General features: G+C 41.3%; 2 protein-coding genes across 3 annotated transcripts in view; one reads left to right on the top strand and one right to left on the bottom strand.

Annotated features, from left to right (window-relative positions):
* The window catches only part of LOC128588020 (leucine-rich repeat-containing protein 37B-like), a 39,575-nt gene extending 37,379 nt beyond the window's left edge, over positions 1–2,196 (top strand). For both annotated transcript variants that reach the window (XM_053594594.1, XM_053594593.1), the window contains 2 exons: positions 485–603; positions 2,066–2,196. In XM_053594594.1, coding sequence (XP_053450569.1) covers positions 485–603; positions 2,066–2,196 — 250 coding nt within the window. The remainder of the gene's footprint in view (positions 1–484; positions 604–2,065) is intronic.
* Positions 2,197–5,465: 3,269 nt separating this feature from the next.
* Positions 5,466–26,206, bottom strand: part of LOC128588747 (ret finger protein-like 3) — a 41,880-nt gene continuing 21,139 nt past the window's right edge. The window contains exon 5 of the mRNA XM_053595576.1: positions 5,466–5,643. Coding sequence (XP_053451551.1) covers positions 5,521–5,643 — 123 coding nt within the window. The 3' untranslated portion in view covers positions 5,466–5,520. The remainder of the gene's footprint in view (positions 5,644–26,206) is intronic.

Here is a 26,206-nt window from a genome sequence, read left to right as displayed (position 1 = left end):
AAAATTTATTATTTTAAGAGATGAGGTCTTGCTATCTTGCCTAGGCTGGTCTCAAAGTTCTGGCCTGAAGCAATCCTCCCACCTTACTCTCCTGAGTGGCTGCAACCACAATGCCCAGCTAATTAAAAAAAATTTTTTGTAGGGGCAGGGTCTTGCTATGTTGCCCAGGCTGGTCTCAAACCCTAGCACCAAGCAATCCTCCTGCTTTAGCCTCCCCTGCAGCTGGAATTACAGGTGAAAGCTACCATACCTGGCACCTCTAATCTCTATCACGTTTACTCTAGGACTACCATAACCACTGCCATGTTCACACATCTCTCTTTCTCCTTTCCTTTGGGCTTTCTGGTTCCTACCCAACAACTGACCAGGCCATATGCCTCAAGAACTCTTTTTGCCTAGCCCTGCGGTAGTTTCAGCCTCACTCTTCTACCAACTGAAGTCATCAATTTACCATTAATTTAATTCTCTGCGTTTCCATTTATAGGATCTTACCTAGCCATATGGCCTGCTGCCTCTGCCAATTTAAAAATAATATTGAGGTTGTCTGCAAGACAGTGAAGCTACATTGTGATGCATGTATAGGAAACAGCACAGAAGATTGTTGTGAGTTTAAATTGCTTAATGATAAATTGTTTTAATTTTTATTTTGTTTTTTAAGTTTTTAATTTGAGAATTTTTTTTTTTTTTTTTTTTTTTTTTTTTTGGTAGAGACAGAGTCTCACTTTATGGCCCTCGGTAGAGTGCCGTGGCCTCACACAGCTCACAGCAACCTCCAACTCCTGGGCTTAGGCGATTCTCTTGCCTCAGCCTCCCGAGTAGCTTGGACTACAGGCGCCCGCCATAACGCCCGGCTATTTTTTTGGTTGCAGTTTGGCCGGGACCGGGTTTGAACCCGCCACCCTCGGTATATGGGGCCGGCGCCTTACCGACTGAGCCACAGGCGCCGCCCTTTAATTTGAGAATTTTTAAGATAATGATGAAATTGCTTTATTCTTGTTTATTCGTTCAGAGTTAAACTCCCTGTGTTTCTGAACTACTCCCTGGCTGAAAGTCAGGTTCTCAATTATTATTACATAATTTAATAATGTAACTGTTCCACATCCATAAAGGACAGGGAGGAAGGAACGGAAGGGGGACAGTATAACATTAGCGGCCACATACTCTGTACTGTGCCTCTGCTTGGTGTTTTGCCCCCCACCAATAACTTGTCTCTACGGCTCCTCATAGTTTGTAACTGGTTTTATATCCATTACGTCTCAAGAGCTCTTTGCCTTATAGGACAGGTATAGATCGGGTTTTGGTTCGTTTATTTTTACAAAGAGTATAAGTGATATTTGGAGCCTGAGAGTTTCCAGTTGCATGAGCAGAAATTGCTACCTGGCCCTTCTAAAGAAACAGCGGGCTTTTCCATTCTTAGACTTTCCAACTCTGAACTTGCTCTAAATCAAAAGCATTTATATCCACAGAACAAACACTTGGGTGCTTTTTTAAGTGTTTTTCTCATATTACCTTTATTAGCACTAACTTCATCAAAATGTGACTGCTTTCATGTCCAGACAATTTGAATACAGACCTCTACCCATGATACTAAAGTTGCATACTTTCCAAAACAATTTTTCACATATTATATTATATTGTATTCGTCTCTTCTCTCCTGAAAGTAGGCAGAACAAACATTTTTAATCTTGTTTTACAGATGAGGAAAATGAGGGGATAATGAGAAGTTTAATTGCTCCTTTTTTTTATTTATTTTTATTAAACCATAGCTGTGTACATTAGTATGATCGTGGGGCACCATAAACTTGGTTCATAGATCGTTTGACACATTTTCATCACATTAGTTAACATAGCTTTTGTAGCATTTTCTTAGTTATTTTGCTAAGACCTTTACATTCCACATTTACTAGGATTCACATATACCCTTGTAAGATGCACCACAGCTGGAATCCCATTAATCCCCCTCCTTCCCCGTCCCTCACCCCCTTTCCCCTTTCACATGAAAGCTATAACCCAGTTAATTGCTCCTTTTAAGAGTAAAAGCCTTGCCATTGTCTTCCTATTCCAGGGAGCCCCTATCAACAGCAACACCTGTGGATTCGGCTGCTGAAGGTGGTGAGGAAAGTGAGACCGCGCCAGAGGGGGAGGACTAAGAGTGATCCAGCCTGCCTAAGGCCACCTGCAAACTGTATTTTCTAATGTTGGCATCTCAGCATTGCTTGTAAGATACTTATTTTTCACACACAACAAATGTATATAATCTATTGTCAATTCCAGCCATCTGGTAAGAAACTTAAACGTTAATAGTTAAATATTTATACACGCAAAACAAGGGCCAGAGAAAAGAAAAGTGGGACTGAAGCCAGAGACTGTGAACAGTGTTGGCCAACACCTCCACAAGCGGCATTGTGGGCAGAGGACTCACGGGGGCTCCCCCACATCATTTCCCAGTCCAGTCAGTCTCTGGGAAGCTGAAAATATATCATCCTGGAGAGAGGGAGCCCATTTTTAAATCAAATACAGTTGTTCTGGGGCTCTCTCCCCTGGTCCATTAAGAACCAGTTGTTTACAACATACTTGACCTCTTGCCCTGAGGGGACCTTCCACCTGCTGCCACTTCTCAGAGGGTGGGTGGGGTTGCCAGAAATGTTTGGATCACTAAGCCGACCTGCGCTGTTGCGTCAAGTCCTGTATTTTCTCCCATGCTCCCAAATTCATGCGTGAATGTGTGTCCTTTACCCTTTAAAGCTGGTGGAAACTTCAAAAAAAATTTTTTGTTGTTTTTTTCTTTTTAAAAATCTCAACCCTTGGATAGCTACTAGGAAGGTGCTGGAAGGGTAAGGTACAGAAGAATGTGTGAGAGCAGTAATTTCCCAAGACTGCCCTCCTTGAGTGTTTATGTGTTGTTGGGGCTGTTACTCCATTCACATGTTCTGTCCTAGCGTCTCCTGACCCCTCTGCACGCCCAGCATCACCCTGCGCCTCCACCCACTTTCTGCCTCACCCAAGGCAGATCATGGCTGCATTGTTCCAAGTAATAACAGAGTGCCATTTTGCAGAAGATGCAAGGGTTCTTCTACTCCATCTTTAAAAAGTCATTAATAAATCACTTCATAATAAGTTGGTGAGACTTAAACACATTAGTGAGTAAAAGAAAATCTGAATGAATAAGAATTGGCAGTGTACTTAACTGACCACAAATGAATGTTGGCAGTGCAATCGTAAGAGATGAAGAGCAGTGTGTACCACAGGACAACACACCAACCCCTGGAGAAGTCACACCGCTGAGGAGCAGCCCAGTGTGTGTGCTGGAGAGGGCTCTGGGCAAATTGAACACCTCTCAGCTCCCCACCTGGCCAATCCGTTCACCAACGCTGGACAAGAGAGACATCTGTTCTCTCTCACTCTTTTTCTATTTTTAGTAGAGATGGAGTCTCACTCTTGCTCAGGCTGGTATTGAACTCCTGAGCTCAAGCAGTCAACCAGCCTTGGCCTCCCAGAGTGCTAGAATTATAGGCATGAGCCACCACACCTGGCCGTACTTGTTCTATTGATGCTTGCCCTAGTGACCTCCAAAAGTTCCTTATCAAGAATGAAAAACAAGTGTCTTTCTCTGTGTGTTGACTTTGGTGAGCCATCAAACACTTACTGAAGGCCAGGCATGGTGGCTCACACCTATAATTCCAATACTTTGAGAGGTCAAGGTGGGAGGATGGCTTGAGGCCAAGAATTCACAGTGAGACCCTGTCTCTACAAAATATTTTTAAAATTATAGGCTGCGCACCTGCAGTCCTTGTACTCTGGGAGGGTGAGGTAGGAGAGTCTCTTGAGCTCGGGAGTTCAAGACCAGCCTGAGAAAGAGACCCTTTAGTAGAGACCCTGCTAAAAAATAGAAAAAACTAGCCAGGCATTGTGTAGGGTGCCTGTAGTCCCAGCCACTTGGGAGGCTGAGGCAAGAGGATCCCCTGAGCCCAAGAGTTTGAGGTTGCTGTGAGCTATGATCACACCACTGCACTCCAGCCTGGGTGACAAGAGTGAGACCCTATCTCAACAACAAAAAAAAGTTTACTAAGTTTAAAGCACAAGACTAAATAGTAATAATTACAGGAAGCAGAAGGAGCAGAACCGTTTATGATTTGCTTACTTGGTGGCAAGCCCTGGGTTAGGCATTTTACAGCCTTAGGTCATTTAGCCCAACAATCCATGGGACCATCAACATTGACAGATTAAAAAATGGCTCCAAGAAAGTAGGTAACCTGCCCACGTGCCCAAGGCCACACATCCAAAACTACCCATTAGGATTTTAACCCAAGCCTCTTAACCATTACTCTTCTGTGCTGTAGGGTCTAGGGCAGGCGTCCTCAAATTTTTTAACAGGGGGCCAATTCACTTTCCCTCAGATGGTTGGAGGGCCAGACTATAGTTTAAACAAACAAACAAAAAAAACTGAACAAATTCCTATGCACACTGCACATATCTTATTTTGAAGTACAAAAACAAAACGGGGACAAATACAATCACACCGCTTCTTGTGGCCCGCGGACCACAGGTTGAGGACGCCTGGTCTAGGGAGATAGAGAAGTAGAACCCATGCTTGCCAGTGAAGAGTCAACAATGACAATAATACTGGGGATGATGGCTGCTACGGTTTATTAGGCACCAGCTTGGGCCAGCATAATACGAAGCTCTTTAGTTGCACTGTTAAGTCACAAGGACCAAAACGCCACATGCCAGCTCAAATTCTGGAAGGGGGTGGGGTGTTATGAGTATTGGACATAAACAGGAAGCTAACAGTAAACCAAGACTAGAGATCTTGTACTGCTGGGCCTCCCAGACTCTGGGCCAGGATTCCAGGCAAATCCAGGTTCCTATTTTGTCATAATTAGGTTATTTCCAATTTGGTGCACAAAGTGAGACTTATGTAAAACACCATCTCAACTTTGTACAATACTTGTTAATCTCAAATGCTACCGTACTGTACTTCTATTTTTTGTTTTAGCGATAGAGTCTCACTTTGTCACCCTTGGTAGAGTACCATGGCATCATAGCTCACAGCAACCTCCAGGTCTTGGGCTTATGCGATTCTCTTGCCTCAGCCTCCCGAGTAGCTGGGACTATAGGCACCCGCCACAATGCCCGGCTATTTTTTTGTTGCAGTTTGGCTGGGGCCGGGTTCAAACCCACCACCCTCGGTATATGGGGCTGGCGCACCCCCTACTGTACTTCTAAATTAAAACTCCCCAAAGTGAGATTCTACTTTGCCCAGCTCTTCAGTGAGACCTGAGAGAGAGAGGGGGACACAAGCCAACAGCTACTAAATGAATGAAAATCCTCACTGAATCCTATGAAAACTGTCAGAGAAATGAGAAATTTTATAACAGATGAATAAATGAGGCAATATATGATTAGAGCAAAAATAATACTGAAAAGAAATGTAGCGGTTCGGAAGAAAGAAGGTTACATGGCCTAGGGAAAGTCCTTGAAGAAAATGGAATTTTGCTGGAGGATCCGTCTTTAGGTAGTTCACTCACTCACACACTGGTGAGTTCTCGGAGGCTTCAGTTCCTCCCCCAACGGGCCTGTGCACACGCTATTTAATTGAAGGTTCTCATGACTTGATGGTGGGCCTCCTCCAGAGTGAGTGGTCTAAGAGACAGAGACAGAGCCAGGCAGAAGTTAACCTTTTCATGACCTAGCCTCAGAAGACCTCTGCCACATAACATGAATAGAGGTCAGTCACTAAATGCAGCCCACATTCAAGGGAAGGGAATTTAGACTTCACCTTTCGAAGAAAGAAGAATCAAAGAGCTTGTGGACTATATTCAAACTACTTGCATATACAAAAAAAGCAAAAAAAAAAAAAAAAAGAATGGAAGAGAAAGTATCCAATGTACTCAGCCCTACTATGAAACTAATTTATGGCTTTCACATGAAAGCTATAACCCAGTTATAACCTAAGAATGGGGGAAAGGGAGGGGAGGAAGGGGGAGGTGGGTGGAGGGAGGATGACTGGTGGGATTACACCTGCGGTGCATCTTACAAGGGTATATGTGAAATTTAGTAAATGTAGAATGAAATTGTCTTAACACAATAACTAAGAAAATGCCAGGAAGGCTATGTTAATCAGTGTGATGAAAATGTGTCAAATGGTGTATAAAACCAGTGTATGGTGCCCCATGATCGCAATAATGTACACAACTATGATTTAATAAAAAAAAAGTAGAGTAGATGGATGTGGCTGTTTGACAAGCATGGAGGCAGCTTCTTCTGCCCCACCCTCCTTCATGGACCAAGGAAGGAAGAGAAGAGCAGCGAGAACAAGTCTTTGGCTCTCCAGGTAAAGGTATATGAAAGCAATAAGAAATAATCACTCTCCAAAAATGAAATAGTAAAATACATGCTACATAGGATTAAAGAATGGAGTCCATCTGTCACTGGGCTTTAGCCCATTTTGCAGCCTACCAAGTCCCACCACCCTCCTGACACCCGCCCAGCCTCTGTCACCCTCCACACACCCACATGTGCTACTGCTGCATTTATCACGATGGAAGTAGGAGTCATGAGTGTTCTTGAGTTAGGATCAGGGTTGATAGTGTAAATGTTCCACTTATTAGGAGGATGGATAGTAGGATGACGGCCAGGGTTACTTCATATGAGATAGTTTGTGCTACTGCTCGTCGTGCTCCAATTAGTGCGTATTTTGAGTTTGATGCTCATCCCGATCACAGGATTGAGTATACAGCTAGGCTGGATGTGGCTAGGATAAATAGTACGCCCAGGTTGATGTTGATCAGGGGGTATGGGATTGGTAGTGGGGTTCATATGATTAGGGCAATGGATAAAGCTAGGGTTGGGGCAATTACATTTAGTAGGGATGAGGATGTTAGGGGTTGTAGGGGTTCTTTGATAAATAGTTTTATTGCGTCGGCAGATGGTTGGAGGAGGCTGTTTGGGGCAACAACGTTGGGTCCTTTACGAAGTTGTATGTAGCCCAAGATATTTCATGCAGGGTGTTGTCTTTTTTTTTTCTTTTTGTAGAGACAAAGTCTCACTTTATGGCCCTTGGTAGAGTGCCGTGGCTTCACACAGCTCACAGCAACCTCCAACTCCTGGGCTTAAGCGATTCTCTTGCCTCAGCCTCCCAAGTAGCTGGGACTACAGGCGCCCGCCACAACGCCCGGCTAGGGGTGTTGTCTTTTCAATTGTGGATATTATACTGGGATTGATCCATGTCTCTACTGTTTATGCATTCATCCTTCTTGCTATAAATAAAAGTTACTGTTTCCCTGTAACTTAGAAAATTACATAATCTGATATCCTAATGTTAGTTTAATTCATAACTTCCCAAACAAACTAAGTTTATCTTACAGAAATAGTAAACTATTTAAAAATTGATCTGGGGTCAGGCACACTGGCTCACACCTATAATCCTAGCACTTTGGGAGGCTGAGGTGGGTGGACTGTTTGAACTTGTGAGTTTGAGAACTGACTGAGCAAGAGCAAGAACCCTCTCTACTAAAAATAGAAAAACTAACTAGCTAGCCATGGGGTAGAAGCCTATAGTCCAAGCTACTCTGGAAGCTGAGGCAAGAGGATCACTTGAGCCCGAGAGTTGAAGTTGCTATAAGCTATGACACCACAGCACTCTACCCAAGGTGAATACAATGAGACTCTGTCTCCAAAAAATTATTATTATTATAAAATAAAAATTAATCTGGGAGCTTAAACATATTAACAGTAAAAGAAATATAAGCCTGAGACCAAAAGAGTATGAATATGATTTTAGTTAATATTTATAATATAATTTCTTATTTATTTATGCTTGTGATTTATAAAGTGCCCCATAATTGTCTGTGGTTACTTTGAAGAAAATGTTTACTAAGTGGAAAAGCTCATAAACATGAATAAAAAGTAATTTCCAATAATAGTTTTTGGTGTTCTTGGTTTAACTGGCCCATTGTGGGCTATGCTAGAGAAATAAGATGCTTGGAGAGATGTTGCTCAATGTGAAGACGTGGGTCCATTACTAAGGTGACAAAAAGTCATATTTGTGATGCCCATATCCAGCAAAATCCCTACTCTGTGTAACCAGAGATTCACCCACAGTGCAGGTGGAGGCACAGTGCTGGCTGAATTCCCTTTATCGAACTCAGTGTCCAGAATCCAAGTTCTAAAGCCAGTTGGATCTGTCCTCACTGGGAAGCAGATTCTTTGCAAACTCCCAGATCCGCATCCTCATAATGGCTGACAGAGTGAACCTAGGGGAGCCCAGGACACAAATTCGGAAGCTGAATTTCTCAGCGTAGCCTTTCAAATCCTGTTTGATACACCCATAGTGGTCACTCCAAAGGTCATCAGAAATGATGAGGACCTCATTAGCTTTGTCAACATCCAAGGTCCTATCTGCTGTGGAAGAAAAATGAGTGGCTCAGCAAACGGGCAGACTGAAGATGAACTCTTCATTTTGCAAAGGCTCCAGCATCTCATTCACTTAAACTTCATTAATTCTTTCCTCCTAAATCAGAAATCTTCCTAGTGAATCTTTCCTGAACTCCTGACTAGGGCCATTATCCTACCAGAAAGATTTTGTACATTTGTCTCCTTTATAGCAAGGCTTTCTGTTTATAGCAAATGACATTATCTAAAGTTTTTTTTTTTTTCTTTAACATGTAAGATCCATAGGGCAGGGACTATGGACATTGTTTGCTTTCCAATTTAATATATATGATGGCTCAGATATACATCCTATCAAAATATAAACATTCCATATGTACTTTGAAGAAAACAAAATTTTATTTATTGCAGAATAATATAGAAATTAACACTTGTTTCCTTGCATTTCCATCTCATCCTGCTGGCTAGACAATTGCACGCAAAGCTTCCTTTTACTAGGGTGATAACAAAATGAAGAGTTCTAAGATGAGCTGGGCTACCATTGCACAAGTCCCGATAGACAAAGAGAGTCCCTTGGGCATGAGTTGAGATATCTTTGGATTTTGGCAGCACTGAGATCCAGAACTTACATGTAGTACTGTTTAGAGTTGAGGGGAACTTGGGAACCAGTGACTTTTTGGGTTGCCATCATTTCCAGTAATTCTTAGTTATTGGGAAAACAGCACAGAGCTGCTTGTTCTGATGAGGCCAAGTGGATGGATGCAATGGTAACCACAGAAATAAACCCTTTGGACCAAGTACCAATTACTTCCCCAGGATTCCTTTTCAATTAGCACCTTGGAAGGTTCTGAGTCTGTCCTGGCCCATACAAGGGTTGCAAAGGACCAAAAATGTTTTGGACATGTTTTATCACCCCAAATGAAAGTGTACTCACTTAGAAAGTATAGTATTTTGTTTTCCTCGTGACTGATTCTGTGTACTATCATATAAGCTAAAGTATATCTCATCATAAGCAAACCCAGCACAGCCACCATTGATTCTATGAGGCATCCTATAGTAGACACTGGGAAAAGACGGAGCAGGAGGACTTGGCACATTCAGCGGAGTCTGGTCCAGGACTCTGGCAGGTGGGGCCTGTCTCCCTACATTTAGCACAATGGCGATACAGTTGCATTCTAGCAATTCACTGTGTACCTTTTGAAAATCAGGTCATAAGTATGGGGTAGAGTTCAGTTGTGACATTGAATCAGGCACTTATATACTTTAGAGCTTGGCACACGATAGGGTGTTCAGGGCCAGAATCTACAACCAACCTCAGTCTACAGGATCAACAGTCACATGCACTTTTACCAGCCTTTGCTTGGTTCTCAGGATGGACTCTGGGTTAAAATCCACCCAGGCGCCTTTACACGTTCAGGGCCTTGCAGCCAGAGAGAACCCCAGATGCAGCTGGTGTAGGTCTTGCTACCCAGCAGGTATTCAGGAAGCAGCTACAGCAGCACCACCTGGGTACCTGGGTCAGAAACCCAGATGCTCAGGCCAGCCCAGTGCTGTGGAATCAGAATCTTCATTTTCAAAAGAGCCAGGGTCAGGCTAGGTTAGGTGTTTTTCAATCTAACAAACACCAGGCCTGGAAAGCCATAGGGCAGTGCTCCCATTACAGAGACATGATGCCACCACAAGTGTAATTTTAGTTCCTAGTAGCCATATTATCAAACATAAAGAGAAACCAACGAACTAATTTTAATGTTTCATTTGACCCAATGCATTAAAAATATTACCATTTTCCTACCTGGCTATAGCCACATTTCAAGTGCTAACTAGCCACAGTGGCTATCATTTTGGACAGCACAGATATAGGGCAGGACCTAAATATTATAGTTACTTCCAAATATCCAGGTGGTTCTAATCTATACTCAGGGCAGAGAACTAGTGTTGCTTGGAGAGTGTTAGGTGCCAGGAATCAGCTAACTCCTATATTTAATGGAGAGCCTTTTGTACTTTGCGTTTTCTGGGGACTTCATGGGGAGGGCTGGGTAGGACAGAGCCTCACTTTGAACTTCAGCATCCTTGGCTTCAAGTGGTTTTCTATATCAAGGAAGTGAAGTCCCCCTGAGACTATTCTGCACCTGGTCATTGACATGAAGGATCTAGTCCTGCCTACGGCTCTGGAGTAGAGGGCCTGGTGGCCCTACGTGCACACACTGTGCCTGGCACTGACTTGGCCTCAGTCAGCACTTGCCATATCAATTACTCCAGTCTTGAAACCTCACTCTTTTACATTTACCTCTCATACAAAGTTGAGATGTAAAAAAAGAAATGATTGGCCTCATTTCCATGAGAGTCTTCTCTGTCCTCCAGCTGCTTCTGAAGATAGCTCAGATGTGGAGATCCACCTGCCAGGGGCTTTTACACAGACGGTCCCTCCTACCGTATTATCACCTTGCCTCTCTAATTCAATCACAGCCTCATTGAAATCTGCCATAAATGAGTTTTTGCTGAAGAGGCATAGAAGTACTATGTGCAAAATAGAGCAAATTATCCCGAAGCTGTTGTATTTTTATTAACATACAAAGACACCCCTTCTTCTAGATTAGCTCTTCAATATCATGTCTGTATATGACAGGGGTTCTCAACCTTCCTGATGCCTCCTTATGCCACAACCCTTTAATACAGTTCCTCATGTTGTGCTGACCCCCCAACCGTAAAATTATTTTCATTGCTACTTCATAACTGTAATTTTGCTACTGCCATGAATCATAATGTAAAGATCTGATATGCAGGATGTATTTTCACTGTTACAAGGGGTTGTTGCGACCCACAGGTTGAATTGCTGGTATATGAGAAGACTTGAAATTTGGAAAGTAACTTTTAAAACAAAATGTTTGGTCTCCTTATTACTGTTTATGCAATGAGTGGAGTTGGTTTCAAATACTTTTTGCTCACAAAGTAAAACCACCTCATATTTTGATTTCGGCAACTGAGGAAATCTAATTTGTCCTTTTTAAAAATCACCTTCACTAGACCACAGTGACACCTTCAAATGGGCTTTTTCTCCATGATGGTAAAGATCCATGTTTTAGAAGTTTGGCAATAAACAAAAACAAAAAATGGAAAAAAATTTAAACCCACACTGTTCCAAGATAATCATTTGGTCCTTCAAGGTCCTGGGTTTTGTTTCTGTTTCTCTCTTTGTTATTTGCTGTAACTCTATCAAAAATAAAAAGTATTGTCATAATCTATTTCCTTATACCACAATTTATATAAAACGATTTTTTTAACCTTCAAAAAAGTCTCCTCATGTTTTCATTTTTATTTCATTTTTTTAGAGGCAGAGCATAACTCCACTACCAGGCTGGCATGCACTGACTAAATCATAGCCCACTGCGGTCCCAAACTCCTAGGCCCAAGTGATCCTCCTGCCTCAGCTTCCTGAGTACCTGGGACTACAGGCACTCACCACTGTGACCAACTAATTTCTTTACACTTTTTATAGAGCTGGGACCTTGCTATGATGTCCAGCCTACTCTCAAATCTTGGCTTCAACCATTCCTGGCCAATTTTTCTTATTTTGTAGAGACAGGGTCTTGATTTTGCGCCAGCTGTTCTAGAAATCCTGACCTTAAGCAATCCTCCCACCTAGTCTCCCAGAGTGCTAGAACCATCAAGAACAAAAAAGAAGACTTTCCCAAACCACAGCTTAGTGCAGCTCGTCTGCACTAACAGGGACACCTCTTAATCCACGGAGTGCACTGTTTTCACATGTGACCCTGCTCAGCTGTTTCTTCCTCTCTTCTTTTTTCTCTTGTGGCATCCTCACTGCTGTGCTCTGACAGACCTGGTGGCTGTTGAGACAGCATGCCAGTTGCTAGTTAAAAGAAAACAGAACTTGAGGAGGGAAAAAAGATGGCAGTCAAGTAACAGCTTCTGTGCAGCCGGGCACAGTGAGAGTGGCGAGAGAAGACTCCAGCCATCTCTGGCTGGTGAGTTTTGCCCAGAGGCTTCCCTTTGGTGACACAGGAAGCCAGTGAGAGACTTCTGGACCCAATGAGGAGGACAGAAGCAGTGGAAAATCTGGCAAGTGGTAGGTGCGTTTGTTCAATCAGAGGCTGCCTGCAGCTGCACACATAGCAACAGCGAGAGTGCACGCAGGAAAAGCCTTACCTGTGGGCTGTTTGGGTTTTCTTGGACTTGGGCACTCAATTAAACTGCCTTGGGAGATCTTGGGCTGTGTGTGAAGATGACTTTGGGCCTTGTCTGGGGCCCAGGTCAGAGACACTGAGCCGGAAGGAAGCTAATATCGTTCAGCTTTGGACTGCCTGCACAGCTGCTGTGGGAGAGCTGCCCCTGTGTGTTGCAGCGCGGAGATCAGCCGGGAGACCTTGGGCGAGCAATCTAGTGACTGAGCTTCCCAAAGGAGGGCACTGAGACACTGGGGAAGTGTGGAGTTCCAAGTGTGGCAGATTAAAAGCCTTGGCCCTCAGGGGCATAGTGGGAGTCTGGACGTGGTGCACTGGATAAGCAGGCAGCCACACTGGGAGAGATCCCAGGGATAAGTGCTTTCCCTGGAAAGCTTCTGCTTGGCCAAGGTTCATAGTTTTGAGTGTCTTTTAAGTGGGCTGAGGACATTTTTGGGCTCCCAAGCCTGCAGGGTCTGAGAGGTCAGCAGAGACCTCCAGTCTCCATCTTGTACAGCTGTATCAACATTGTGATTAACATCTTATAACTCAGAAGATCACCTGTTGCCCGGACAATATTCAGTAAAATATATATAGTATTTGGTTCTTTAGGGGTTTTTTTTTGGGGGGGGTGTTGTTGGGGTTTTTCTTTTTTTATTTGTTTGTTTTCTTAATTCCAACATTTTTCCCTGGTGTTTTTCTTTCTTTTTCATTTATTTTTTTATTATTATTATTTTTTTATTGCTGGGGATTCATCGAGGGTACAATAAGCCAGTTACACTGATTGCAATTTTTTTTTAATATATTCTTTCTTTTTTTCACTATCCTAGTTCAAATACAATCTTCCATTTTTGCCTTCTTTAACAATTAGAATTTCATTTTTGCCAGTGTGTCTGCCCCTATTATTTGTTGTTGTTTTTTTTTCCTCCAATGTTACCCCATTAGGGTTCTTGCTTGTTTGTTTTGGTTTTATTTACAGTATTTTTGGCTTTTCTCTTTACCAGGTGGAGGTGGGGTACTGTTTTTGATCCGGCTGACAAAGAGCTGTTGACCTCAAGGGAATCACCCAACCCAGCACCCCCAGAGGTTGGGGGTCTTCAAGGTTGTGTCATAGTACACTACTATACAACTATATTACTCCTGTTTCTTTCTTTCAGTGCTTTCCTTTATTTTTTTTTGTCAATATTTCCTTTTACTTACCACCTCTTCTTTCTCTGTTTTCTTTCTTAAATCTTTTTTCCCTTCTTACTCTTCAATTTTCTCATGCTTCTAGTCCCCTACCAAAAGAACTTATTAAAACTTTAACGAGTGGAGTTTATCTAACAAAGGACGAGAAAGATCTCTATAAAGAGAACTATGAAACTCTAAGAAAAGAAATAGCTGAAAATGTTAACAAATGGGAAAACATACCATGCTCACAGCTGGGAAGACTCGGCATTGTAAAAATGTTCATACTACCCAAAGCAATATACAATTTTAATGCAATCCCTTTTAAAGCTCCACTGTCATACTTGAAAGATCTTGAAAAAAATAATACTTCGTTTTATTATCAGGGAAAACCTTGAATAGCCAAGATATTACTCAGAAATAAAAACAAAGCAGGCAGAATTACGCTACCAGACTTCAGACTATACTATAAATCAATACTGATCAAAACAGTATGGTACTGGCACAAAAACAGACAGATAGATGTATGGAACAGAATAGAGAACCAAGAGATGAACCCAGCTACTTACCATTATTTGATCTTTGGCAAGCCAATTAAAACATTCAGTGGGGAAAAGACTCCCTATTTAACAAACGGTGCTGGGTGTACTGGCTAGTGACCTGTAGAAGACTGAAATTGGACCCACACCTTTCACCATTAACTGAAATAGACTCTCACTGGATTAAAGATTTAAACTTAAGACATAAAGCTATAAAAATACTAGAAGAAATTGTAGGGAAAACTCTTGAAGAAAACGGTCTGGGCAAGAATTTTATGAGGAGGACCCCCCAGGCAATTGAAGCAGCTTCAAAAATACACTACTGGGACCTGATCAAACTAAAAAGCTTCTGCACAGCCAAGAACACAGTAAGTAGAGCAAGCAGACAGCCCTGAGAATGAGAGAAGATATTTTCAGGTTATGTCTCTGACAAAGGTTTAATAACCAGAATCCACAGAGAACTCAAATGTATTAACAAGAAAAGAACAAGTGATTCCATTTCAGGCTGGGCAAGGGACTTTAAGAGAAACTTCTCTTAAGAAGACAGGCGCACAGCCTACAAACATATGAAAAAATGCTCATCATCCTTAATCATCAGAGAAATGCAAATCAAAACTATTTTGAGTTATCATCGAGCTCCAGTAAGATTAGCCCATATCACAAAATCCCAAGACCAGAGATGTTGGTGTGGATGTGGAGAAAAGGGAACACTTCTACACTGCTGATGGGAATGCCAATTAATACATTCCTTTTGGAAAGATCTTTGGAAAACACTTAGGGATCTAAAAATAGACCTGCCATTCAATCCCACAATTCCTCTACTAGGGATATACCCAGAAGACCAAAAATCACATTATAACAAAGATATTTGTACCAGAATGTTTATTGCAGCCCAATTCATAATTGCTAAGTTATGGAAAAAGCCCAAGTGTCCATGGATCCATGAATAGATTAATAAATTGTGGTATATGTACACCATGGAATATTATGCAGCCTTAAAGAAAGATGGAGACTTTACCTCTTTCGTGTTTACATGGATGGAGTTGGAACATATTCTTCTTAGTAAAGTATCTCAAGAATGGAAGAAAAAGTATCCAATGTACTCAGCCCTACCATGAAACTAATTTATGGCTTTCATATGAAAGCTATAACCCAGTTATAACCTAAGAATATGGGGAATGGGGAGAGGGAGGGAGGGAAGGGGAGGGGGGAGGATGGGCAGAGGGCGGGTGATTGTTGGGACCACACATACAGTGCATCTTACAAGGATACATGTGAAACTTACTAAATGTAGAATATAAATGTCTTAATACAATAACTAAGAAAATGCCAGGAAGGCTTTTCCAGTGTGGAAAGGTTAACCAGTGTGATGAAAATATGTCAAATGTTATATAAAGTCAGTGTATGTTGCCCCATGATCGCGTTAATGTACACAGCTATGATTTAATAATAATAAAAAAAAACTTTAAAGAGCAAGAAGTGAAAGAATAATTAGGGGAAGGAAACAGATACAAAAAGCACTCATGAAGAAGAATCAGTAGAAAAATCCTGGTAACATGAAATGTCAGTTCAGAGTAACCCCCCTCTAGGGATCGTGAGGTAGCTACAGCAGAGGACTCCTCCTACAAAGAAATGTTAGAAATGACAGAAGGGAAATTTAAAATACAGATGATGAAAACAATGAAGGAAATTGCTGAGAAAGTTGAAAATAACCAAAAGGAGATCCAAAAACAATCAAATAAGAGATGAAAGATATGAAGAACATAAAAAGGATATAGCAGAGCTGAAGGAACTGAAGCAGTCAATTAGGGAACTTAAGGATGCAATAGAAAGTATCAACAACAGATTAGATCGTGCAGAAGAAAGAATCTCAGAGGTAGAGGGTAAAGCTCTTGAGATAACTCAGATAGTTAACGAGGCAGAAAAGAAGAGAGAGAAAGCAGAACATTCACTGACAGAATTATGGGACTCTATGAAGCGTTCAAACATACGAGTTATGGGTATCCCAGAAGGGGAAGAAGAATGCCCCAGTGGAATGGAAGCCATTCTAGAGAATATTATAAATGAAAATTTCCCTAATATCATCAAATGTTCTGACATACTCCTTTCAGAGGGATATCAATCCCCTGGTCACCTCAATTCAAATAGAGCTTATCCAAGGCACATTGTGATGAATCTATCTAAAGTCAAGAGAAAATTAAAGAATTTGCAAGGGGCAAACCCATCAGGGTCACCGCAGACTTCTCTAATGAAACATTTCAGGCTAGAAGACAATGGTCATCTGTCTTTAATGTACTTAAATAGAACAACTTCCAGCCCCCAGAATTTTACATCCCGCTAAGCTAAGCTTTAAAATTGACGGAGAAATCAAATCTTTTATTGATATGCAAACATTGAGGAAGTTTGCCACAACAAGACCAGTCCTACAAGAAATATTTCAACCTTTTCTACACACTGACTATCACAATGGACCTTCAGAAAAGTAAACACCCAGAAATTAAAGGACATAACCTAGTTTCCACAATGATGCAAAAGACAAAACTAAGCAATGGACTTTCACAAAACAAGATGAATAGAATGCTACCACACTTATCAATTATCTCAATAAATGTCAATGGCTAGAATTCCCCACTGAAGAGGCATAGATCAGCTGATTGGATTAAAAAACACAAGCCGTCTCCTTGCCATCTGCAGGAAACACACCTCACATCAAAAGACAAATTAGAACTCAGAGTTAAAGGTTGTAGGTCAATTTTTCAGGCAAATGGAATTCAGAAGAAAAGAGGGGTTGCAATCTTCTTTTCAGATACATATGGATTTAAAGCAACTAAAGTCAAAAAAGGCAATGATGGTCACTTTATATTGGTCAGGGGAAAAACACAACAAGAAGATATTTCAATTCTAAATATTTATGCACCCAGTTTAAATGCTTCCAGATTCTTGAAACAGACCTTGCTTAGTTTGAGCAATATGATATCCTCTAACATCCCAGTAACAGGGGACTTTAATACACCTCTCGTAGAGACGGACATATCCTCTTAACAGAAATTAAACAAAGATGTTAGAGGTTTTTTTTATCAATTATTATTTTTTATTATTGATTTAATCATTTTACACATGTAATAGATACATATACAAGAGTGCCTTGATGTATCACCCTTGATCTATTCTTGAACAACCACAGTTGTTGCAAATATGAAATATGAAAATATTTTGTAATTGTATATTATTAATATGTTGAACTGGAATCAAAAGTATTCATTTATGTTTTGAATAATTTGGGGCACTATAATAAGTTACCCTGTGATTTGTTACATGAGTTCAACTTTTCTTATTTTCACTTTATTTATTTATTTTTATTGTTAAATCATAGCTGTGTACATTAGTGCAATCAAGAGGTACAATGTGCTGGTTTCATATACAATCTGAAATATTCTCATCAAAATGTTCAACATAGCCTTCATGGCATTTTCCTAGTTATTGTATGTAGACATTTGTATTCTGCATTTAGTAAGTTTTGCCTGTACCCATTCTAAGATGAACTGTAGGTGTGGCCCCACCCATTACCCTCCCTCCACCTTAACCTCCCCCCTCCCTTCCCCTTCCATGGCCCTTTCCCCATAGTCTTGTGCTATAGTTGGGTTATAGCCTTCATGTGAAAGCTATAAATTAGCTTCATAGTAGGGCTGAGTGCATTGCATACTTTTTCTTTCATTCCTGAGATACTTTGCTAAGAAGAATATGTTCCAGCTCCATCCATGTAAACATGAAAGAGGAAAAGTCTCCATCTTTCTTTAAGGCTGCACAATATTCCATGGTATACATGTACCACAATTTGCTAGTCCATTTGTGGGTCGATGGGCACTTGGGCTTCTTCCATGACTTAGCAGTTACGAATTGGGCTGCAATAAACATTCTGGTACAGATGTCTTTTTTATGTTGTGATTTTTGGTCTTCTGGTTATAAACCTAGTAAAGGAATTATAGGATCAAATGGCAGGTCTATTTTTAGGTCTCTAAGTATTCTCCAAACATCCTTCCAGAAGGAACGTATCAGTGTGCATTCCCACCAGCAGGGTAGAAGTGTGCCCTTTTTTCCACATCCACGCCAACATCTCCGGTTTTGGAATTTTGTGATGTGGGCTACTCTTACTGGGGTTAGGTGATGTCTCCAAGTAGTTTTGATTTGCATTTCTCTGATAATTAAGAATGATGAGCTCTTTTTCATGTGTTTATAGATCGTGTGACTGTCTTCTTTGGAGAAGTTTCTCTTCAAGTCCCTTGCCCACCCTGAGATGGGATCACTTGTTCTTTTCTTGTTAGTATGTTTGAGCTCTCTGTGGATTCTGGTTATTAGACCTTTATCGGAGGTATAACCTGCAAATATTTTTTCCCATTCTGACGGCTATCTGCTTGCTTTACTTACTATGTTCTTGGCTGTGCAGAAGCTTTTTAGTTTGATCAGGGCCCAGTAGTGTATTTTTGACACTGCTTCAATTGCCTGGGGAGTCCTCCTCATAAAATATTCACCAAGGCCGAATCCTTCAAGAGTTTTCCCTGCACTTTCTTCAAGTATTTTTATAGTTTCATATCTTAAGTTTAAATCTTTTATCCAGTGAGAGTGTATCTTAGTTAACGGTGAAAGGTGTGGGTCCAGTTTCAGTCTTCTACAGGTTGCCAGCCAGTTCACCCAGCACCATTTGTTAAATAGGGAATCTTTTCCCCACTGAATGTTTTTAATTGGCTTGTCAAAGATCAAATAACGGTAAGTAGCTGGATTCATCTCTTGGTTCTCTATTCTGTTCCAGACATCTACTTCTCTGTTTTTGTGCCAATACCATGCTGTTTTGATCACTATCAATTTATAGTACAGTCTCAGGCCTGGTAGCGTGATTCCTCCTGATGTGTTTTTATTGCTGAGTAATTTTTTGGCTATTCGAGGTTTTTTATGATTCCATATAAAACGAAGTATTATTTTTTCAAGAAATTTAAAATATTACAATGGAGCTTTAATAGGAATTGCATTAAAATTATATATTGCTTTGGGTAGTATAGACATTTTAACAATGTTGATTCTTCCCAGCCATGAGCATGGTATGTTTTTCCATTTGTTAACATCTTCAGCTATTTCTTTTCTTAAAGTTTCATAGTTCTCTTTGAAAAGATGGTTCACATCCTTTGTTAGGTATACTCCCAAATATTTCATCTTCTTTGGCACTACAGTGAAAGGAATACAGTCCTTGACTCTTTTTTCGGCTTGGTTATTTTTGCTATATACAAAGGCTATAGATTTATGGGTGTTGATTTTGTAGCCTGAGACATTGCTGTATTCCTTGATCACTTCTAAAAGTTTTGTAGTAGAATCCCTAGTGTTTTCCAGATATACGATCGTATCATCTGCAAAGAGTGAACATTTGATCTCTTCTGACCCTGTGTGGATACCCTTGATCGCCTTTTCTTCACTAATTGCGGTGGCTAAAACTTCGATTACAATGTTAAAGAGCAATGGAGACAATGGGCAACCTTGCCTGGTTCCTGATCTAAGTGGAAATGATTGCAATTTAACTCCATTCAATACGATATTGGCTGTGGGTTTGCTGTAGATGGCCTCTATTAGTTTAAGAAATGTCCCTTCTATACTGATTTTCTTAAGTGTTCTGATCATGAAGGGATGCTGCATATTATCAAAAGCTTTTTTGGCATCAATTGAAAGAATCATATGGTCCTTATTTTTTAGTTTGTTTATGTGCTGAATGACATTTATAGATTTACATATATTGAACCAGCCTTGAGACCCTGGGATAAATCCCACTTGGTCACGGTGTATAATTTTTTTGATGCGTTGTTGGATTCTGTTTGTTACGATCTTACTGAGTATTTTAGCATCTATATTCATTAGTGATATTGGTCTCTAATTTTCTTTTCTTGGGTCTTTCCCTGGTTTAGGGATCAAGCTGATGTTTGCTTCGCAGAATGTGATGGGTAATATTCCTTCTTTTTCTATATTTTGGAAGAGGTTTAGTAATATAGGCACTAGTTCTTCTCTAAAGGTTTGGTAGAATTCTGATGTAAAGTCATCTGGTCCTGGGCTTTTCTTTTTAGGGAGATTTTGTATAGTTGATGCTATTTCAGAACTTGATATAGGCCTGGTCAACATTTCCACTTCGTTCTGGCTAAATGTTGGTAGGTGACGTACTTCCAGGTATTGGTCGATTTCTTTCAGATTTTCATAATTCTGAGAGTAGAGTGTCATGTAGTATTCATTAAGGAGTTTCTGAATTTCTGAGGGGTCTGTTGTTATTTCATTGTCATCATTTCTGATGGGTGCCATTAGAGATTTTACTCTTTTTTTCCTGGTTCAGTTGGCCAAAAGTTTATCTATTTTATTGATCTTTTCAAAAAACCAACTTTTGGATTTATTGATCTGTTATACAATTCTTTTGTTTTTAATTTCATTTAATTCTGCTCTGATTTTGGTTATTTCTTTTCTTCTGCTGGGTTTGGGGTTGGAGTGTTCTTCCTTCTCCAGTCGCTTGAGGTGTCCCATTAAGTTATTAACTTCCTCTCTTTCTGTTTTCTTGAGGCAGGCTTGCAGTACTATAAATTTCCCTCTTAGGACTGCCTTTGCAGTATCCCAGAGGTTCTGGTAATTCGTGTCTTGATTGTTGTTTTGTTCCAAAAATTTGGTGATTTCCTTCTTAATCTGGTCTATAACCCATCTATCCTTCAGCATAAGGTTGTTTAGCTTCCATGTTTTTGTATGGGTATGCAGGTTCCTGTTGTTATTGAGTTCAACTTTTATTCCATGATGGTCTGAGAGATGCAAGGAATAATTTCTATTTTTTAAAATTTGCTAAGGTTAGATTTGTGGCCTAGGATGTCGATTTTGGAGTATGTTCCGTGGGCTGATGAGAAGAATGTGTATTCAGTTTTGTTGGAATGAAATGTTCTGTAGATGTCTGTTAAGTTCAGATGTTAAAGGTAATACTCAATATGATGAGATCTCAATTATTAATATTTATGCACCAGATTTCTAAAATATCAACTAAATGAATATTTAACCACCATTATGATGGTTAAGTTTAAATCTAAAGTTTCTTTGCTTACCTTCTTTTTGGAGGCTCTATCCAGCACGGCTAAAGGGGTGTTAATATCTCCAAGTACTATGCAAGTGGAGGAAATCAACTTGCTCATGTCTGTTAGAGTTTCTCTTATAAATTGAGGTGCGTTGTGGTTGGGTGCATAAATATTAATAATTGAGATCTCATCATATTGAGTATTACCTTTAACAAATATGAAGTGTCCATCCTTATCCTTCCTTATCTCGGTTGGTTTAAAGCCTATTGCATCTGCGAATAGGATAGCAACGCCTGCTTTTTTCTGCTTTCCATTTGCCTGGGCTACAGATGACCATCGCTTCACCTTCCGTCTATATTTGTCTTTAATGTAAGATGAGATTCTTTTATGCAGCAGATATATGCCTTGAGTTTTTGTATCCAGTCAGCGAACCCATGCCTCTTTAGAGGACAATTTTAATGATTCACATTAATTGAGAATATTGATAAGCCTTTTGAGAGTCTGGTGGACATTTCTAATCCTTTTGTGACTGTGGAAGTTGGAATTTGTTCAAAATTTTCTGGGTGGGTTTACTTTTGTGATGGAGGATTATGCTGGTCTTTATGGAGGATAGGTCTGAGAATATCCTGGAGAACTGGTTTAGTTATGGCAAATTTCTTCAACATGTGAATGTCATTGAAGTATTTAATTTCTCCATCATAAATGAAACTCAGTTTAGCTCGGTACGGGATCCTGGGTTGAAAGTTATTTTGTTTTAGGACATTAAAAGTCGATGACCATCCTCTTCAAGCTTGAAAGGTTTCAGCAGAGAGATCTGCAGTTATTCTAATATTCTTGCCCTTGTAGGTGATGGTTTTCTTTTATCTGGCAGCTTTCAGAATGTTCTCCTTCATATTAACTTTAGTGAAATTGATTATGATGCGTCTGGGGGATGTCTTATTTGGGTTGAGTCATGCTGGAGTTCGGAAACTGCTATCTGAACTTTAGAATCTCGTGGCATGTCTGGAAAGTTCTCCTTCATTATCTCATGGAGAAGAGATTCTGTACCTTGTGAAGTCACTTTGTCGCTTTCGGGGATCCCTATAAGACAAATATTGATTTTCTTTGACTTGTCCCAGAGCTCTCTGAGAAAGTGATCTGTTTTTGCTCTCCATTTCTCTTCCTCTTTGAGAGTTTGGGAGCATTTGAAACCTTTGTCTTCAATGCCAGAAGTCGTTTCTTCTGCTTGCTCCATTCTGTTGCTGAGGGATTCTACTGTGTTTCTCAGATCTTTGAGGGCTGCAAGTTCTTGTCTCAATGTGTCAATATCTTTGGTCATTTGGTCTTTGAATTCACTGAATTCTTGAGATATCTTTTGGGTTACTGCTTGGAATTCTAATTTGATCTTATTTGCTATCCAGATTCTGAATTCGATTTCTGACATCTCAGATACTTGTTTGTGCATGGGATCTTGTGCTGTGTCTGCCACATTGATCCTTGGGGGAGTTGATCTACTCGGATTATTCATATTGCCAGAGTTTTTCTGTTGATTTCGCCTCATGATTGTTTTTCACCGTTGCCTCTGGCCTTCCTCAGAGTTGGGGAGGTGTCTCTCCCAGATTAGACCCCAGCGGGATCACCCTATTGTTGCTGGATCTTTGTAGGGAGTTACCCTGTGTAGTTCCTCTGCAGTTGCCCCAGCCAGGGAGTTTTGGTTGTTGAAGCAGCTCCAGAGTGTGACACACCCATATCCAGCAACAGGGCGGGAGGTGGTGCGCACAGTTCTGGGAGTACTTGGCACCCAGTGATTTTGGCACAGAGATCCCAAGGCTCCAGCAGTCTCTGGCCAGGAGAAGGGCTCTGCACAGAGACAGGGAGGGCTCCAGAGGGCACACAGCTACCACTGTCCCTGGCCAGATGAGCGAGCCGGTGTGGAGACAGGGAGGGTACAGGAGGGAGGAGGCGGGGTTGTGCAGTTCCCACAGTTCCTGATCAGGGCATGCAGAGGCCCAGCTGGTGCAGCTGTAATGGAGGTCTGGGCGGTGCCGAGCCCAGAAGTTTGAGGTTGCTATGAGCTGTGATGCCACAGTCCTCTACCCAGGGCAACTGCCTGAGGCTCCAGTGTGCCAAAACCGGTCTCACTCTGCCCCTGAGGATTAAGGCTGTAAGGCAGCTCAGTCCCCACCTAAAGGCTGTAAGGCAGCTCAGTCCCCACCTACTCAGTCACTAGGTTGCTAGCTCCCACTCAATACTTGCTCTGCAACACTGAGGGCTGCACTTGCCAGGGCAGTTCTCTCACAATGGCTCCCTGCAGCCCACAGCCAAATATTATTAGCTCTGTCCGGCTTAGCAGCTGAGTCTGAGGCCCTAGACAATGCCCAAAGTTCTCTGCACTCCTGCTCAAGCTCTCCCCAAGGCAGTTCTACTGAGTGCCATGTCCAAAAATACCGAAACAGTTCACAGGTAAGGCCTTTCCAGTTTGCAGTCTCACTGCTGCTTGTACTTACGGTTGCTGGCGGGAATAGGTCAATCGAACACACGCAACCGCTTGCCAGTTTTCCACTGTTTTGGTCCTCCTCTTGGGTTCCAGAAGTCACTTTCTGACTCCCTGTATCCTCAAAGGGATGATTATAGGCAGATCCCACCAGCCAGAGATGCCTGGAATCTTATCTCCACAGACTCACCATGCCCAGTTGCAGGGAAGCTGTTACTCAGCCGCCATTTTCAATGTTAGAGATTTAAATGAGACCCTACAACAACTGTGCTTGAGAGATGTATATAGAACACTCCATCCCAAAGATAAAGAATATACATTCTTCTCATCATCCCATGGAACATTCTCCAAAATTGATCATATCCTAGGTCACAAAACAAACCTCAACAGAATCGAAAGAATTGAAATTCTACCTTGCATCTTCTCAGACCACAAGGCACTAAAAGTGGAACTCAACTCCAAAAAAATTGCACAACCTCACACAAAGTCATGGAAGTTAAACAAACTTATGCTGAATGACAGTTGGGTGTGGGAAGAAATAAAAAAGGAAATCATTAACTTCCTCGAGTATAACAACAATGAAGACACAAGTTACCAAAACCTATGGGATTCAGCAAAAGCAGTCCTGAGAGGAAAATTTATCTGTTTAGAAGCCTACATTTGAAAAACAGAAAGAGAACACATCAACAAACTCACAAGCCATCTGATGGAATTGGAAAAAGAAGAACAATCTAAGCCTAAACCCAGAATTAGAAAAGAATATCCAAAATTAATCAGAGATTAATGAAATTGAAAACAAAAGAACCATTCAGAAAATTAAAGAAACAAAGAGTTGGTTTTTTGAACAAATAAAATAGATAAACCTTTAGTTAGACTAACTAGAAATAAAAAAGTAAAATCTCTAGTAACCTCAATCAGAAATGATTAAAGAGGAAATAACAGAGTTAAGGGAGGCGGAGCAAGATGGCAGCCGAGTAACAGCTTCCTTGCATCTGGGCACCGTGAGTCTGGGGAGATAGGACTCCAGGCATCTCTGGCTGGTGGGATCTGCCTATCATCACCCCTGAGAGGATACAGGGAGTCAGCGAGAGACTTCTGGACCCCAAGAGGAGGACTAAAACAGTGGAAAACCGGCAAGTGGTCGCGTGTGTTCAATCTGTCTAAACCCGCCTGCAACTGTAAGTTCAGTAGCTGCGAGACTGCAAACCAGAAAGGCCTTACCTGTGAACTGTTTTGGTGTCTTTGGACTTGGCACTCAGCTGAACTGCCTTGGGGAGAGCCTGAGCGGGAGTGCGGAGAACTTTGGCCTTTGTCTAGGGCCCCAGTCTGAGCCACTGAGCCAGACGGAGCTAATAGTGCTTGGCTCTGGGTCACAGGCAGACATTGTGAGCGATCTGCCCTGGCAAGCTCCGCCCTCAGGGTCGCAGAGCTGGAATTGGGTGGGAGCTGGTAACCCAGCGACCAAGTAGCCTAAGGGCGGGGTCTGAGCCGCCTTCCAGCCCTAACCCTCGGGGGCAGAGGGAGACCAGTTTTGACACACAGGGTAAGTGGATAGCCACTTCAGCAGTGATTCCAGCGACAAGCACTTCCCTGAGAAACCTTCTGCTCAGTAAGTAAACAAGTTCAAAGTGCCTTTTAAGTGGGCTAAAGAGAGATTTAGGGTGTCTACCTGCTGGGGTTTGAGAAACTAGCAGCCTCCAGTCGTATCAGAACTGTGATTAACATCTCATACCCCAGAAGACCACGTGTTGCCCAGACAATATTCAATAACATATACATACTGCTTTGTTTTTGGTTGTGGTTTTTTTGTTTTTTTTTTTTTTTTGGTTTGGTTGTTTTTTTTGTTTATTTTGATGTTGTGGATTGTAGTTTTGTTTTTTAAGTTCAACATTTTCCATACAGATCCTTTTTCTTTCTCAATTTTTCTAGTTTAATTATAATTTCCCATTGCTGCCTATTTCAATAATTAGAACTTCATTTTTGTTAGTGTTTCTACCACTATTATTTGGTTTTTCCAGCCAATTTTATCCAGTAAAGTTTTCTGTTTGCTTCTTTTGGTTTGATTTATAGCATTTTTGTCCTTCCTCTCTACTTGGTGGAGGTGGGGTACTGTGTCTGATCAGGTTAGCAAGCTGCTGACCTCAAGGGAACCACCCAACTGGGCACCCCCAGAAGGTGGGTTTTTTTTAAGGTTGTATCAAAGTACCCTACTGTACACCTATATTGCTCTCTCTCCCTCTTTCTGTGCCTCTCTTCTTTTTGTCAATATTCCTTTTACCCACCCCCTCTCTTTCTCTATTTTTCTTTTTTTTTCCTTATCACTTGGTCCACCTTTCTTTCATCCCTTTTTTGCTCTTAAACCTTCTCACCCTTCTGGTCCTG

The sequence above is a fragment of the Nycticebus coucang genome, chromosome 6 (assembly GCF_027406575.1).
Source record: "Nycticebus coucang isolate mNycCou1 chromosome 6, mNycCou1.pri, whole genome shotgun sequence".
Taxonomy (NCBI): Eukaryota; Metazoa; Chordata; class Mammalia; order Primates; family Lorisidae; genus Nycticebus; species Nycticebus coucang.
The sequence above is the reverse complement of the archived record's forward strand: the minus strand, read 5'-3'. Positions and strand labels throughout refer to the sequence as shown.